This window comes from Dipodomys ordii, unplaced genomic scaffold (assembly GCF_000151885.1).
Source record: "Dipodomys ordii isolate 6190 unplaced genomic scaffold, Dord_2.0 Scaffold60, whole genome shotgun sequence".
NCBI classification, from domain to species: domain Eukaryota; kingdom Metazoa; phylum Chordata; class Mammalia; order Rodentia; family Heteromyidae; genus Dipodomys; species Dipodomys ordii.
This window is the reverse complement of record NW_012267276.1, coordinates 9810192-9824790: the sequence shown is the minus strand read 5'-3', so window position 1 is coordinate 9824790 and position 14599 is coordinate 9810192. Positions and strand designations below refer to the sequence as shown.

At 39.3% G+C, this 14599-nt stretch overlaps 1 protein-coding gene across 1 annotated transcript in view; it reads right to left on the bottom strand.

The window, feature by feature from the left end:
• Nucleotides 1–14599, bottom strand: part of Tnip3 (TNFAIP3 interacting protein 3) — a 79634-nt gene that overhangs the window by 7223 nt on the left and 57812 nt on the right. Inside the window, exons 9-12 of the mRNA XM_013022115.1 lie at nt 11685–11804; nt 7093–7218; nt 3015–3065; nt 1678–1770 (exon numbers count right to left, since the gene is read on the bottom strand). Coding sequence (XP_012877569.1) covers nt 1678–1770; nt 3015–3065; nt 7093–7218; nt 11685–11804 — 390 coding nt within the window. The remainder of the gene's footprint in view (nt 1–1677; nt 1771–3014; nt 3066–7092; nt 7219–11684; nt 11805–14599) is intronic.

Below are 14599 nucleotides of genomic sequence, written 5' to 3'. Positions count from 1 at the left end.
ATCTAGCTCAGTGGAACATAGCTTGAAAATGTAGGCGACAGGACAGGATTCAGAAATGTAGATCTTTATTTGGTGATGACTTTATATGAAGTTCTTTGCCTCTTCTAACTGACAAGGGCAGTTTAATGCACCACAATCAATGAATTCCTTCTCCTTTTCCTTAATGAAGATTTGACCCAAAACAGACATCCTTGCTTGTAAAGGAACCCAAATGATTCCTTAGTTTTATAGTTCATCTTTCACAGAATTTTTCTCCAATTCCCTAACATGTAGGAGCTAACTACTCCATAAATTTCCTGCTTTTAGGGTTTCCTACAATCCTAATTTATGTTTTTATCCTTAAAAAACAACAAACAACTTTATGTGTGAAGATTTCCAGAAGTATTTGTGGTAAAGACTGAAAAGTAAGAAAATACAGGCAAAGAATGAAAGAGATGGGGGAGAGAAAGCAGACAGAAGCAGTATAAGGCCACAAGAGGGAAAAAAAATCAAATTTATCATAATGCTATGTGCTACCAGGATCAAGAAATATATGCTCATTAAACCATTAAACCCTTCTGCTACCCAGAGACTCAGTATCTCCTCCCTCAGGAAAAGTCTTTAGATCACAAAAGTGTAATAGCATTATGCTTTTATTAAGTGTTCTACTAGGGAAATCTCAGCTAAAATAAATCTGATTTTTGGCACAATTAGGAACATAGTTCATAAAAACTAAGGAGTGAGAACTATCTAAGCAAATCTTAAATACAGAAAAATACATACATGTTTCCCTGAATAAAAGTGTTGCCTGTGTAGGCAAAGCAGGGCAGCTAGTTTTCCATGAGGGGGACAGAAGTGAAGGAATTCTGTTTTTGAGAAGGAAAGAGGGGAATGTTTGGGGGCCTGACTTATTCAGCTTGACTGTCCAATTCTACTCACAAATAATTGCTCAAGAGTTCATTTCACTTTGTGTAGATAAACAGGCCTGGACGGCAATTTTGGTTTCTCCCCCACCCCCTTGGATTGTGTGTGTGTGTGTGTGTGTGTGTGTGTGTGTGTGTGTGTGTTGCTTTTCCTGGGATGTGATCTCAGTTCCTGGGTGTTGTCCCTGAGCTTTATAGCACAAAGTCAGTGCTCCACCTCTTGAGCCACAGCTCCACTTCTGGCTTAGTTGGTAGTTAACTGGAGATGAGAATCTTATGGACTTTCTTGCCCAGGATTGGCTTCAAACTTCAATCCTCACATTTCAGCTTTTTAAAGAGCTAGGATTATACATCAGTACCCAGGTTGGATCCTTTATTTTTTTAAAATTAAATCCTTTCAGTTGAAAAATGTCAAATGCTATTTTACACGTAAGTAGCAGAAAACCGTAACAATTCAATGCAAGTTTCCAAGTGAAGAAACCATTTTTTTGTTGTTACATACACTTTGCTTTATAAAAATAATTTTTGGGTAGAGGCAGCTATAACTCATAAAAATGATTCAAGTAAAATGTCATGGCTGTTCAAAGAATTTGCTATCCTTGAGCTAATTGATTGATATAGACATGTCATGCGGATTCAGTCCCAAGGGTAACTTGAACTTGAACTCAACCACTTGAACTTGGCTAATCAGAGGGCTGCTCTTTCTGTAGACAATAGAATGTCAAACTTCCAGAGGTGCCCAGAGATTCCCTACAGGAAGAGGACTCTTACTTACGGGGTGCTTGCATGGATCTCGAGTAGCCCCTGAGTCTGTTGGTCCCCAAGAATCCATCAGATAGGAAACCACACCACACTTACAGAAATGCCTCTGGGGGAAAGGATGGCAGTTAGTTCACTGGATGTGGGGGAACACAGGGAATGCTGCTGATTCTTGCTAAGTGTAGTGGGGTGTCAGGCTGCAGGTTTCATTTGAAGCAATTTTAACTTAAAATAGTAAATAAGTCACGGCAGCCTCCAAACTCCTCCTGAAAAGATAGATCCCCAAGCTAAGTCCTCTCTAAGTTGACACCAGATATTTTTCCATTTTGACAAAATTGGAAACACTGGTAAGACATTCAATTAATTGTATGTTTCTTTTCTATGATTTTTTTTTTGGTGCCAGTCCTGGGGCTTGACCTCAGGGCCTGAGTACTGTTCCTAAGCTTTATTTTTCCCTCAAGGCTAGCACTCTACCCCTTGAGTCAAAGCTCCACTTCGCTTTTTGGTGATTAACGGGAGATAAGTCTTGCAGACTTTCTTGCCTGAGCTGGCTTCCAGCTGATCTCATTTCCTCAGTAGGCAGGGTTACAAGTGTGAGCCACTGTCACCCAGCTTATGTTTCTGAGTTCTCATTACAGATGGTCCTCACGGAAGGTAAACCATCCAGTGAGCCATAAAATAAGTTGACTTCAAGTGACATAAGGAAACTCTAGGTAATAAATTAGGAATGAAGAGAAGTATTTCTCTGCATAGAGTAGTTCAGTGTCTGAGAAAACGTTCTGTTTTGTTTTGTTTTAGAAAGATATGACATCTTTGATGCGCTTTTTCACTGTAAGTTGCAAGAAAAAACAAAAGAAAATATTATTTCCTTGGGGAAGGATGAAGACATGAACAACGTTGATTAAGATGCATCACAGTCATAAACTGCTTTGTTGACTGGCAATTCCTTTGTACAACTACTTAATACAAATAAAATAAAAGTTGTGGCTAAAAACACAAGGAAAGAAAAATTTAAAAAGAGAAAATGCATTTCCCAGGTGTTGGTGGGACCATGAAGAAGTCTTCATGTGAATGAAAACATTCTAAGACTTACCGTATTGCTAATGGGCTGTGAAAATTAGGTGTTTTCCCTGCGTGTGATAGTTGAAAGGCCTTGGTGGTTTGTAAGCAGTATCTTGCCATTGTCATTTTAGCTGGCAATGCACAACATGAGTTGTTGTATACCATCTATACCAAAGCTTGGTGGAGTTTCTTTCTTTTGGGACCAGGAGATATTCTGTATTAGGGATGAAATGTCGGGGAAGGAGGGAGTGTTTCCTATAGGACAAGAGAACTTAGAGAAAACAAACACACCTGCTTTAGTTGTTTTTCTAGTTTTTCTTTCTCCATCTGACAAGCTTTTATCTACAAAAACAAAACAAAGCAAAACCATTATTCAATAGAAAGACTTCAAATCACTGGTTTCTGGCCCTGATTCAGTAATCCATGACCTACTCATTTCCCAAGGGTCAGGCACTGGGACAATGCCAATAAAAAGAGCCACATTTTGCTGGGCACCGGTGGCTCACACTTGTAATCCTAGCTACTCAAGAGGCTGAGATCTGGCTGAAGGTGGGGGTTCAAAGCCAAGAAACTCCGTGGGACTCATCTCCAATGAGCCACCAGAAAACCAAAAGTGGAACTTTGTTTCAAGTGGTAGAGCACTAGCTTTGAGCAAAAAAGCTCAAGGACAGCACCCAAACCATGCGTTCAAACCTCAGGAATGGCACCAAAGAAAGAACCATATATTGATTCCATCTTGAAACTCCCAAATAAAATTTGGGAAGCTGGATAGTCTTAAGTTATGATTCTAATTTGTGAAAGCTATTATCCTTGTTGATCTTGAGTTAATCCATTTTAGAGATGCAGGTAGGAGCAATTTTCTGGCTTACTGGGTGAATTTGTAATTGTTCACACCTGACATTAAGGACTTTCACCAAGTTTCTGAAGTTGTGTGCGTGCTTCTCAACTAGGCACTGATCTACATGTTTTCTACACAGTGAGTCCCCAAGGGCTTAGAGTGCTGAGAAAAGCATTCAAAGTTACAGAGCTTTGTTTATGTATTTCCATTATTTAGGGCCAATGTCATCTAAAAGTCACTCAGCCTGGCTACCTCATCTTGCCTTCACACCCCTAGAAGAATCTAACTGCACCAAAGCCCCAAGTTTGAGCTCCAGAAAGCAAAAACAAATTAAAAAGCAAAACAAAACAAAAATGCATTAAAGAGACCAAAAGGACACCATTACTGCATGCGTGCAAGTTGAAATAGGAAAGATAGAGTGTTGTCATTGTCTGACCTTAATGCCCAGCATGATGTGTGTTAGGTATCTCAAGTTTTCTACTATTCTGCTTCTATTGATGAATGCACCATAGAGCACCACAAATATTTATTTGTGTGTGTGTGTGTGGGTGATACGTGTATTTTCACAAGAAAAATGGGCAGTGTAGAGTTTACAAATGATGAGGAGAGGCTGTGTATATTTTTCCCTGGAGTGTGGTCCTCTATTAATAAGAAGCAGGTTCTTTTTAATCCTCTTAAGGCACACAGTAAAATATCTTGCATAAAGAAGTATCAACTCACAGCCAGTGTTGTAATCTTTGTTACTCAGGAGGCTGAGATCTGCAGATTGTGGCTTGAAACCAGCCTGGGCAGGAAAGTCTGTGAAAACTCTCATCTCCAATGACCCATCAACAAAGCTGGAAGTGGAGCTGTGGCCCAAGTGGTAGAGCACTAGCCTTGAGCATAATGCTCAGGGACTGTACCCTGGCACCCTGAATTCAAACCCTAGGATCAGCACACACGCACGCACGCACGCACGTGCACATGCACGTGCACACACACACACACACAGATACACACAGCATCAAACTTAGATTAAAGCAACTGAAGGTAGCATGGTAATTACACATCTAATGAAGCTGTTAGCAATAACTTCTAAGAGGCTGAAATAACTGGGGAGATACTATTGTGCCAACTGAGAACAAATCTGGGGAGTCATGTGGCAGTTAGGTCATTTATTTTCAGAGGCAGAAGTTTAAGAGGTATGAGAAACATTTTAGAGATTAATAATGAGTCCAAATTTCTCACTTTACAGATGAAGGAAGGAAGCATGGGAAAGTCAAATAACTCCCTCTAGGTCAAGAGCAGCCAAACATAAGAGGAGGGAGTATGAGGTCTGGTCCCTCAATACTCTCCCGTTCTGAAGATGTTCAGGACCTCGTTGTGCCCACACTGAGGCCTTACTGTTGTTATTGTCTTTGACACCCTTCAAGAAAGGGTGAATATACCTGGGATGTAATTAGCCTTGGAATGACTTCATATACAAAGATTCATTTGAATGGCAGATAATATGATCCTCAGTTCCTTTTTTTTTCTTAAATCATAGGGTTTAAAATACTATTAATACAGTAAACACAGATCACTGAATCATCCATGGTATCTCTTTGTGAATTCTACTATTGTTTCACTAGAATGAATGAGACTCTTGAAAAATAATTGGTTAGGTTGATGTGTGTGTGTGTGTGTGTGTGTGTGTGTGTGTGTGTGTGTGTGTGTGCATGTGTCCGTCCTGAGACTTAAAGTCAGAGCCTGTGCATTGTCCCTGAGCATTTTGCTCAAGGCTAGCACTCTACACTTGATCCATAGCTCCTATTCTAGATTTTCGCTAGTTGATTGGAGATAAGAGCCTTGCAAACTTTCCTGCCTGGGCTGGCTTTGAAACTGATTCCTCAGAGCTCAGCCTCCTGAGTAACTAATATTACAGGCATGAGCCACCAGTGCCCAGATAGGCTGCCAGAAGCAATTTTTATAGTTTAAGTTACCACTTAGATCAGATCTTAAAATGGATCCATATCTTATAAACACAATTTTATGCTATACTGTCTGTGAAAATAAATTTGTTTTATTAATTTCAATCAACAATTACTTTATAGGCTGGGAAGGTGGCTCAGTGGTAGAGCGCTTGCCTTACATGGATGAGGCCCTGGGTTCGATTCCTCAGCATCACATAAACAGAAAAAGCTGGAAGTGGTGCTGTGGCTCAAGTGGTAGAGGACTAGCCTTGAGCTGAAGAGCTGAGGGACAGTGCTCAGGCCCAGAGTTCAGGCCCCAAGACTGACAAAAAAGAAAAAAAAAGAATTACTTTATAGATGCCTCAAGCATGAAAACTACTATGGATTATATTCTAAAATGTTAAGTCCATGGATTTATGTTCTTGACTGGGCTAAGAATTCTATAGTGTCAGATGTATTACCAATCTTAGACACCAATTTATAAACTTAAACTACGGTAGGAAGTAAAATAATTTGTGCACTGACAAGTTAAAACCAATTAAGGAAGTAGGTAGTAAAATTTGAGAGCAATTTCTCCAACAAGAAGAGTCAGAACTTTTTCCAGCCATTGTTGTGTTTTTATTAGATTGCATAAGTTATTTCCAGAAAATTATATAATTATATTTCAATTCCTTCTAATTCCTTCAAAATTCCTTTATTTTTTTCCCTTCTAATTTCTTAGAGGAAATGGTTCTGTCAATAAATCTCCAGGGTGTCTAATTTCAACTTCACTATGGAAAAAGTATCAGAAAAGAAATTGAATTTAGTTCAATCTATTTTATATTAGAAGGAAGATGTCTAATAGCTTAAAATTTCTCTGAAGACTAAAAGTCTTGAGCATGTCTCACGCCAATTTCCTCTTTATTAAAAGGCATGACATGAGCTTGCAAATCAACAATGTTGCGGTTTATTTCATTTTTATAAGTCAAAATTACGTTAGCTACATTTTCCCTCATTAACACCAGTGTTTACTCATCGTGGTGGCTTCCTGAGTAGACTTCTAATATATTCAATCGCACTTAATCTTGGTTTGCTTCCCCTCGATATGTTCTATTTCATTAAGCTGTCTTCCTTGAACATGCTCTAGTCACACTCAATCTGGAATCTCACTGAACCAAAGTCTCAATTTCACTAGATATATTCAGAGAATTTAGAAATCTGTGTGCTTTGGGAAGGGTGGAACATTCCAGTACTGCTCTTGAAAGAAAATGACAAGAATTTAGAAACCACTTTACTGTGTTTGAGAAGTAGGTAGCTCAGCTCCCATTTTACCAAGATAAATATTAGGAGAGAAAAAAGATCACACAGTTCTATTCTGTAAAAGACCTTTGAATCTAATTTCTTAGGGGAGGGTGAATTCTTTAATGTACTAAAGTTCAAAGAAATTCCCAGGCTTTTTCATCTCATTACAAAATTGCTTAAGAATGATTTCACCCCAGGTGCTAACCTCTCAAAAAAAAAATCCAATGTCCACTAACAGTGTTCAAAAAGGCTTAAATTTGAAGAAAAAATTAGAAAAGAGAAGTCACGTGTGTTTAGCAAAGATTGTTTCAACCTATACCTGAGAATTCAGCCTGTTCAATAAGGATTGAGACGTTTGATTAATTTGCTGGAGTTCTTCTTTCTCTTGATTAAGTCTTTCTCGATCTGATCGCTCCTTTCTGAAGTCTTCTTCATATATTTGTACCTAAAAAATAATAATAACTTACTATTAGCTTGCATTCTTTTCGGCACTTGAATGATTTCAAAGAAAATATCTGTAGCCAGGTGTTGGTGGCTCACACCTGTAATCCTAGCTACTCAGGAGGGTGAGAGCTGAAGATTGAGATTCAAAGCCAGTACAAGGCAGGAAAGTCCATGAGACTTTGATCTCCAATCAACCACCAAATTACCTTGCTCATTAATGTAACCCCTCTGTACAGTATCTTTACAATAATATATATATATATATATATATATATATATATTTAAAAAAAAACAGAAGTGGAGCTGTGGCTCAAGTATTAGAGCACTAGCCTTGAGAAAACATACTCAGAGGCAGTATCTAGTCCCAGAGTTCAAGTTCCAGGACTGGCACAAAATAAAAGAGAGAATGGGGTGGGAAATGAAAGTACAGTCTAGACTTTTCCCATCAAAGGCATTAATAGCCATGAGCTCATGTGTATTTCTTCATCATGGAAAGCTAGAGGTAAATATATTTTTAGCTTTTAGAGTGGCCATTCTTGAATTTTTCTTCTTGAGAATGCATCAGGAATTTCAAAGTAAAACATGCATATTCCAAACATTCCTTCCAACCATTAACTCTGGGCCCCCTCCACTGTGGAGGACCCCCCCCCCGCCACCCCCCTCCATGGGCTCCCCACTTGTCTGTGTGTGACAGCAAGTATCCCTCTGAAGGAGGACAACTCAATGCAGTTACCAAATAGAAATCACAAGTTGAAAACACGATAGAAATCAAAAGGCTATCAAGGCATCTTGGCAGGATTTTGAAAGGTATTTACAAGTGCTGTGCTTAAAAAGGAACATCACAGTCCTTTAGGGGAATGCTTCAGCAGAGGCATTCCAAGCATTCTAGAAAAGTGATTAAAAGTCTTAAAAAAACAAAACCAAGGCAAAACAAAAAAATACCCTTATGTTCCTTATAATTGGCAATCTTAATTGATAGCTTGGAGACTAGCAGGTAAATTTATGAAAGCAACTAACACTTAAGAGAATTAAACAGTATTCCTATAAGCCTATGATTTAAATATGTCCTGATATTAAAACTTGGTAGCTAGATCTATGTTTGAGTCTAGCATACATTGGACAGCACACCGAATTTTGATGTGCCAGGTGCTAATGGCTCACACTTGTCATCTTATCTACTCAGGAGGATGGGATCTGTTTGAAGCCAGTCTGAGCAGGCAGAAAAGTCCATGAGATTCTCATCTCCAATTAAAGCAAGAAGTGGAAGTGTGGCTCTAATAGTAGAATACCAGCCTTGAACAAAAATGCTAAACAAGATTACAAGGCCCATTTGAGTTCAAGTCCCAGTACTAGTACCACCAAACATTCTTATCTCCCCTGAAAATAGAAGCACTTTAAATCAGTAATGATGGAGCAAAATGCAATAGGGAGAGAGAAAAAATTAAACACTCTCTGTATATCTTGAGATATGTGTATAGACTTATAAGTTAAGGCATTACTTAAAATTTTTTAATTAAAAATTTTTAAATAGATATTTTTAAATAGATATTTCAAAGAAACTACATGTAGGCATATGTATACATATATATACATGTACATATATACACGTTTATATAGTATATATACTATAAATGTGTTTTTATATATTATAGATATGTAAATATATCCTCAATGTTAACTTTATATATATAAATATGTATATATAAATATATACATATATATATTTATATATATATTGAGGATCAATTCCAGACCCAGCCAGATTAATGTCCTGTAAGCAATTAGCATGTACATGTATATTTATATATAAATATAGTTATATACGTAATTTATATACATAAATATATTTATATATAAATAAATATATTTATATACATATATATATTGAGGAGCAATTCCAGACCCAGCTAGACTAATGTCCTGTAAGCAATTAGCATGTACATGCGCATGCCCAGTGGGAAGGCCCATATGATCAGAATTAAGCACGCTAGAAATGTTGCTCCTTTAGTCAGGTAGGGGTCAAGATTCTCTGTTTCTTTGTACATGTAAAGTGTGACTGTTCCAAAGAGTCCCAAGTGACATGACCTGGTATCTGATTAACAACATGTCTGTTCAAACTGTGGGTGCAGAAAGTAAATAACAGAACCTCTAGGCTTTAAGGAGATGGATCTGGTGCGCTCTATGGAGACTGCACAGAACAGAAATGCCTGCTGAAGTTTGTGTCATACATGAGCCCGTCCGCTTCTCCATGGGTAGATGCAACTCCCTCACAGGTGGAGTCATCATGTGTGAGCAACAACAGATGTTACAAGTGGTGAACATAAACAGTGCCTTCCCCAAAGGAATCTTGGCTGGTATCAACAATGATTTAGGATTAGAGCATTTGAACAGAGTCTTAATAATCTAAATGCTACCCTTATTCTTCTCATTAGTTTACTTTTAAGCCATACATATGATGAAATATATTCAACTGGGATGATGAGAAAACTATCATCGAGTGTGCTGAGTTGCTTAGATTTTAGACATAGGCTGTTTCCTATTGAAGTCATGGCAAGTTCATGAGTAGCAACAACAATAACTCAGTCACTCAGGATTTTCACATATGCATGGAGAATCTTTGTGCCTAGCACCAGTGTCTTATATAATCCTGCCTTCAAGAGGTACGGACAGGAGGATCACAGTTTGAGGCCAGCATGCACCACAAAGTGTGCCAGAATCTATCTTAACAGTAAAGACTAGGTTCTGTGTCATGTTCCTGTCATCCTAGCTACATCAGAAGCATAAAAATAGGAGACTATTTCCAGACACTGGTGGCTCACACCTGTCATCCTAACTCCTGAGGAGGCTGAGATCTGAGGATCACAGTTCAAAGCCACCCTGGACAGAAAAGTGCATGAAACGCTTATCTCCAATTAACTACCATAAACCAGAGCACGTAAGCCCTGGCTCATGGAATAGAGCAATAGCCTTGAGCAAAAGAGCTCAGGTTCCCAGGCCCCAAGTTCAAGATCTATGACTGAAAAACAACAACAACTACTATAGGAGAATATCAATCCAGGCTGGTGTTGGCAAAAAGTAAAACCCTATCTCAAAAATAAGCACAGAAATGAACTCCAAGAAACTGAAACAAGAGGATTTTTAGTGTACTGTTCACAGATCTTTTTCCTGTTTTTTTTTTCCTTTTATGTCACTGTTTTAGATTTCTGTAACCTTTGTCTTGTATGTAAGCTTATCTGATTTGGGAAGGGGAAGGAGAAACACAGAAATGGTGGGACAAAGGATGAACCAATTCAACTGTGGTACTCACTAGACACTAGGTTGGAAATGAACTATATAACTTGGCTAGGAAGGGTTCCAGAGGGCAGAAAAACTAGGAGAAAATGAGAGAGGGGGTGACACTGTTCAAAAGGAAATGTACTCATGCCCTGACTAATGAAACAACCTGTAAATCTTCTGTGCATCACTTTTAGAATAAAAAATTAAAAAATAAATAAGCACAGCAATAAAGGCTGGAGATGTGGCTCAAGAGGTCTAGCCAGCGTGAAACACTGACTTCAAACTCCAGTATTGGAAAACAAGATAGCATCACTCTTAACTGGTTGGCACTTACTCCAAGCCAAAGCATTCTTCAAATCACACCCAGGAACATAGAAGAAAAAAAGTATGATTCCCAGCCTTTGTTCTAGTGACATCTTCTACCCCACTGTGAATAGACTACTGACAGCGTGTACTTCAGAGACCCTGATCCCTAGTTGCACCCTCCGCTTATACATAGACTCTTACAGCCTTTGACTGAACCCACAGGAAACCAAATGGGAGTAGACACAGATGGCCCTTCTGCTCAGCAAACCCTAGCTAGCTTAAATACATGCAGCAGTCAGCGGTCATGACTGCTCAGGGAATATGATCTACACAAAGCCTTCTCTTTCAACTGCCCCGGTGAGTCAAACATGCCCCCATGTTTGGCTGCATGATATTGGGCAAATCTGGTAAGCCATTTGACTCCATTCCCTCTTTTATGAAATTATCAAAGTGAATTAGCTGATGTCTATTTTTCCTATCAAGCTTTAAATCTGGATAGTTCTCACTCCAATGAGTATGAAAACCTTTGACATGAGCCAGGCACTTGTCATTCTGTCTACTACTACATCCTGTCATCCTAGCTACTCAGGAAGCTGAGATCTGAAGATCTGCTAGCTCAGGCAGGAGAGTCAGTGAGACTCTTATTTCCAATTAACTACCAAAAGAGCCAGAAGTGGCTCAAAGTGGTAGAGCACTAGCCTTGAGCGAAAAGAGCAACAGTGTCCAGGCCCTGAGTTCAAGCCCCAGGATCAGCACAACAAAGAAAAGAGAAGAAATCATTTTCCATGGCATATTTTCAACAAAAAAGCATACACACTTCTCCAAAGAAGCGTGAACAAGAGGTCCCAGCTCTCTTCTTGCTCACCATTCACTCCAGCTCCTCACCTGCTGCCTGAGGACTTCCATTTCTATCCTCAACTCGGAGTGGTTGCATTCCCCTTTGCCCAGCCTGGAACATTCCCAGGGAAGTGAAGAACTCTCGGTTTTCAAGACATCCTGAAGAACCTGTGGTGTAAGATAAGCATACTGTTGGTCTGAGACTTGCCATACCTCAAGCATTCCTCATAGTTATTGCTCTCAGTTCCACTGCAACCACAGGCAGCATTTTGCTATGAAGGCTGCTTCCCAGCCAGACTGCTCACTCTCTCCTCTCAGGTTTTCTGTCTGTGCCTTTTTCAGAATCTGTCTTCTTTTCCCCTCTGATGATACTTCTATTGTTCAATCCTCATTAGTTTGAGGGCATACTTGGTGCTGCACGCCCTCCCCCTCTCCCAGCCAACTATGAAAAGTAAATTAATCTATTGTCTTTCTGTAGATTGTCTGCTTTGACCAAATGTAGACTCCATTAGTGATTTTAAAACATTCAGAGGAAACACATCCATCCTGGTCACTGGCTCTGGAAATCCTGAACCAGGACAATTGTAGGTGAGGTCCAAGGATACTTCTTGTTGTTCATTTTGTTTTGTTTTGTTTTGTGCCTGTGCTGGGGCTTGAACTCAGGACCTGGATGCTGTCTCTGAGCTTCTTTTGCTCAAGGCTAGTGCTCTACCACTTGAGTGACAACACCACTTTTGGATTTGTTGGTAGTTAATTGGAGTAAGACTCTCACAGACATTCCTGACCCAGGTGATTTCAAATCTCAGCTTCCTGAGTAGCTAGAATAACAGATGTGAGCCACTGGCACCTTGCTCAAAATGCTTTTTGAATATCACAGCATGTCTCCAAGGAGACAGAAGAATTTCTCAGCAACGATCACATGTAGACCACTGTCTCACAGACTGCAAAACCTGCTTTTCTGTTCTGTTCTCCTTCAGCAAATCAAGCCAAAGCCTACCACAGCCATTTACCTTCTGTTAAAATATCCACTGGGTGCTGTGGCTCATGCATGTAATCCTAGATGCTCAGGAGATTGAGATCTGATGATTGTGGCTCAAAGTCCATGAAACTTGTATGTTCAATTAACTACCAAAAAAAAAAAAAAAGAGCCAGAAGTGGAACTGTATGGCTCAAGTGGTAGAATACTAATTTTGAGCAAAAGAGTTCAGAGTTGACACCCAGGCCGTGAGTTCAAGCTCCAGGACTGACATACACACAAAACATCCAGAATTCACTGGCTTGTTCCTAGATTCAGTAATGTGTACTATCCAGAGAGGAGAAGGAAAGCAAATAGGAGATAATGAAATATATTTACTGACAAGATTATCATCCTCACTCTCTAACTTGGGATGCTCACACACAGCTCACACTTAGTGTAAAAGGCACTGTCTCTTATTTGAAGCCCTTTATCTTACAATGAGCTCAATAAAAATGAATTTAAAACATCATGATAGTCATCTCATGTGGCCATTTTAACTATTTGCTCATTAGTCAAGTAAATCTTCTGAACATATAGAAATTTTTTTTCAGAGCTCTGAGAATTCACTTTCTGTGTGTCTTGAGGAACTTCGGTGGTGTGTGTTGGTTGTCTGCTGTCACCCTCCTGCATGTGTAAGCATCTAGACATAAAGGCAGGAGAGAGAAGGCAGGTTTGAAGCCTGAGGAGGAGTGGTTAGTGGAAGGCTGGGCATTTCCTGACAGATGTTCTTGTAATATGCATGTGCTGCCTAGCTTGACATGAATTTCATTTTTCAGAGTAGTGCATGAGAAATACAAACTGTTTTCTTCCTCAAGTATTTGATGTTGGTATAATTTGGGGAATGGAAGGGAAAAAACAAATTGTTTAAATAGAGATACAGGGTGACTCATTGCAACGATGAAATGTACAAGACACTATGTTGGGGGGTGTAGTTGTAAAGGTGGGAGGGAAGGGATGGTAGGGGAAAAACAAAGGAGGAGGCAACAATACTTGATAAGAAATGTACTCATTGCCTTGCTCATGTGATTGTAACTCCTCTGTACAGTATTTTCACAATAAAAAACTTATTAAAAAAAAGGCAAAGTGGCCACTGGCAAACCTTCAAAGAACTGATTAAAAAAAAAAAGAATAGAAAGAAACAAGCCAGGCATCAGCAGCTCAACGCCTGTAATCCTAGCTACTTAGAACTTTGAGAACTGAGGAGAGAGGTTCAAAGTCAGCCTGGGCAGAAAAATCCCCAAGACTCTTATCTCTCATTAGCCAGTAAAAAATTTGGAAGTGGGGTTGGGGCTCAAATAGTAGAGTTCCATCCTTGAGTGGAAAAGCCAAGCCAGAATGTAAGGCTCTGAGTTCAAATCCCAGTATTGGCACAGAAAAAAAGCACTAAAAATTGTTTAATAATGTATGTTTAACAGAATTCTTTTAGGGTGCTGAGGTTCAAATTGAGAGCCCCATGCTCTAGTGTTTGAATCTATGTATAGCTACATTGTTCCAGGAAATGTCAGAAGAGTTCACATGTTTCAGATGTGTGAATAATGGTAGGAAGAATCTAGGATAGGTTGACTCACCATGAACAACAACAAGCAAATATGATGGTCCCATATTGTACACCTATGACTGGGCTATTTCTATAGATCTGGTTATTTTCATTTCCTGGCCTACCTTAATCCTATTCCAAAATATTTCCAATGAGTCATAAATGAAAAGTGAGCCTAGCAAACAATTATCCCATCAAGGGGTTTTCTAACTTCCTTGTAACCTGTTCTAGAATATTCATTTCTTATCAGCACAAACATCCTACAGAGATCTACCCATCCCACAGTGGTGAGCTGTCAGGCAAGGCAAGTTGACTACGCCCCGAACGTCTCTGGCTGACCTGTCCCAAGCAGATCTTATCACTCTAGCTAAACATCAGGGTTCTCTGTAAGAATTTGATATAGACAAA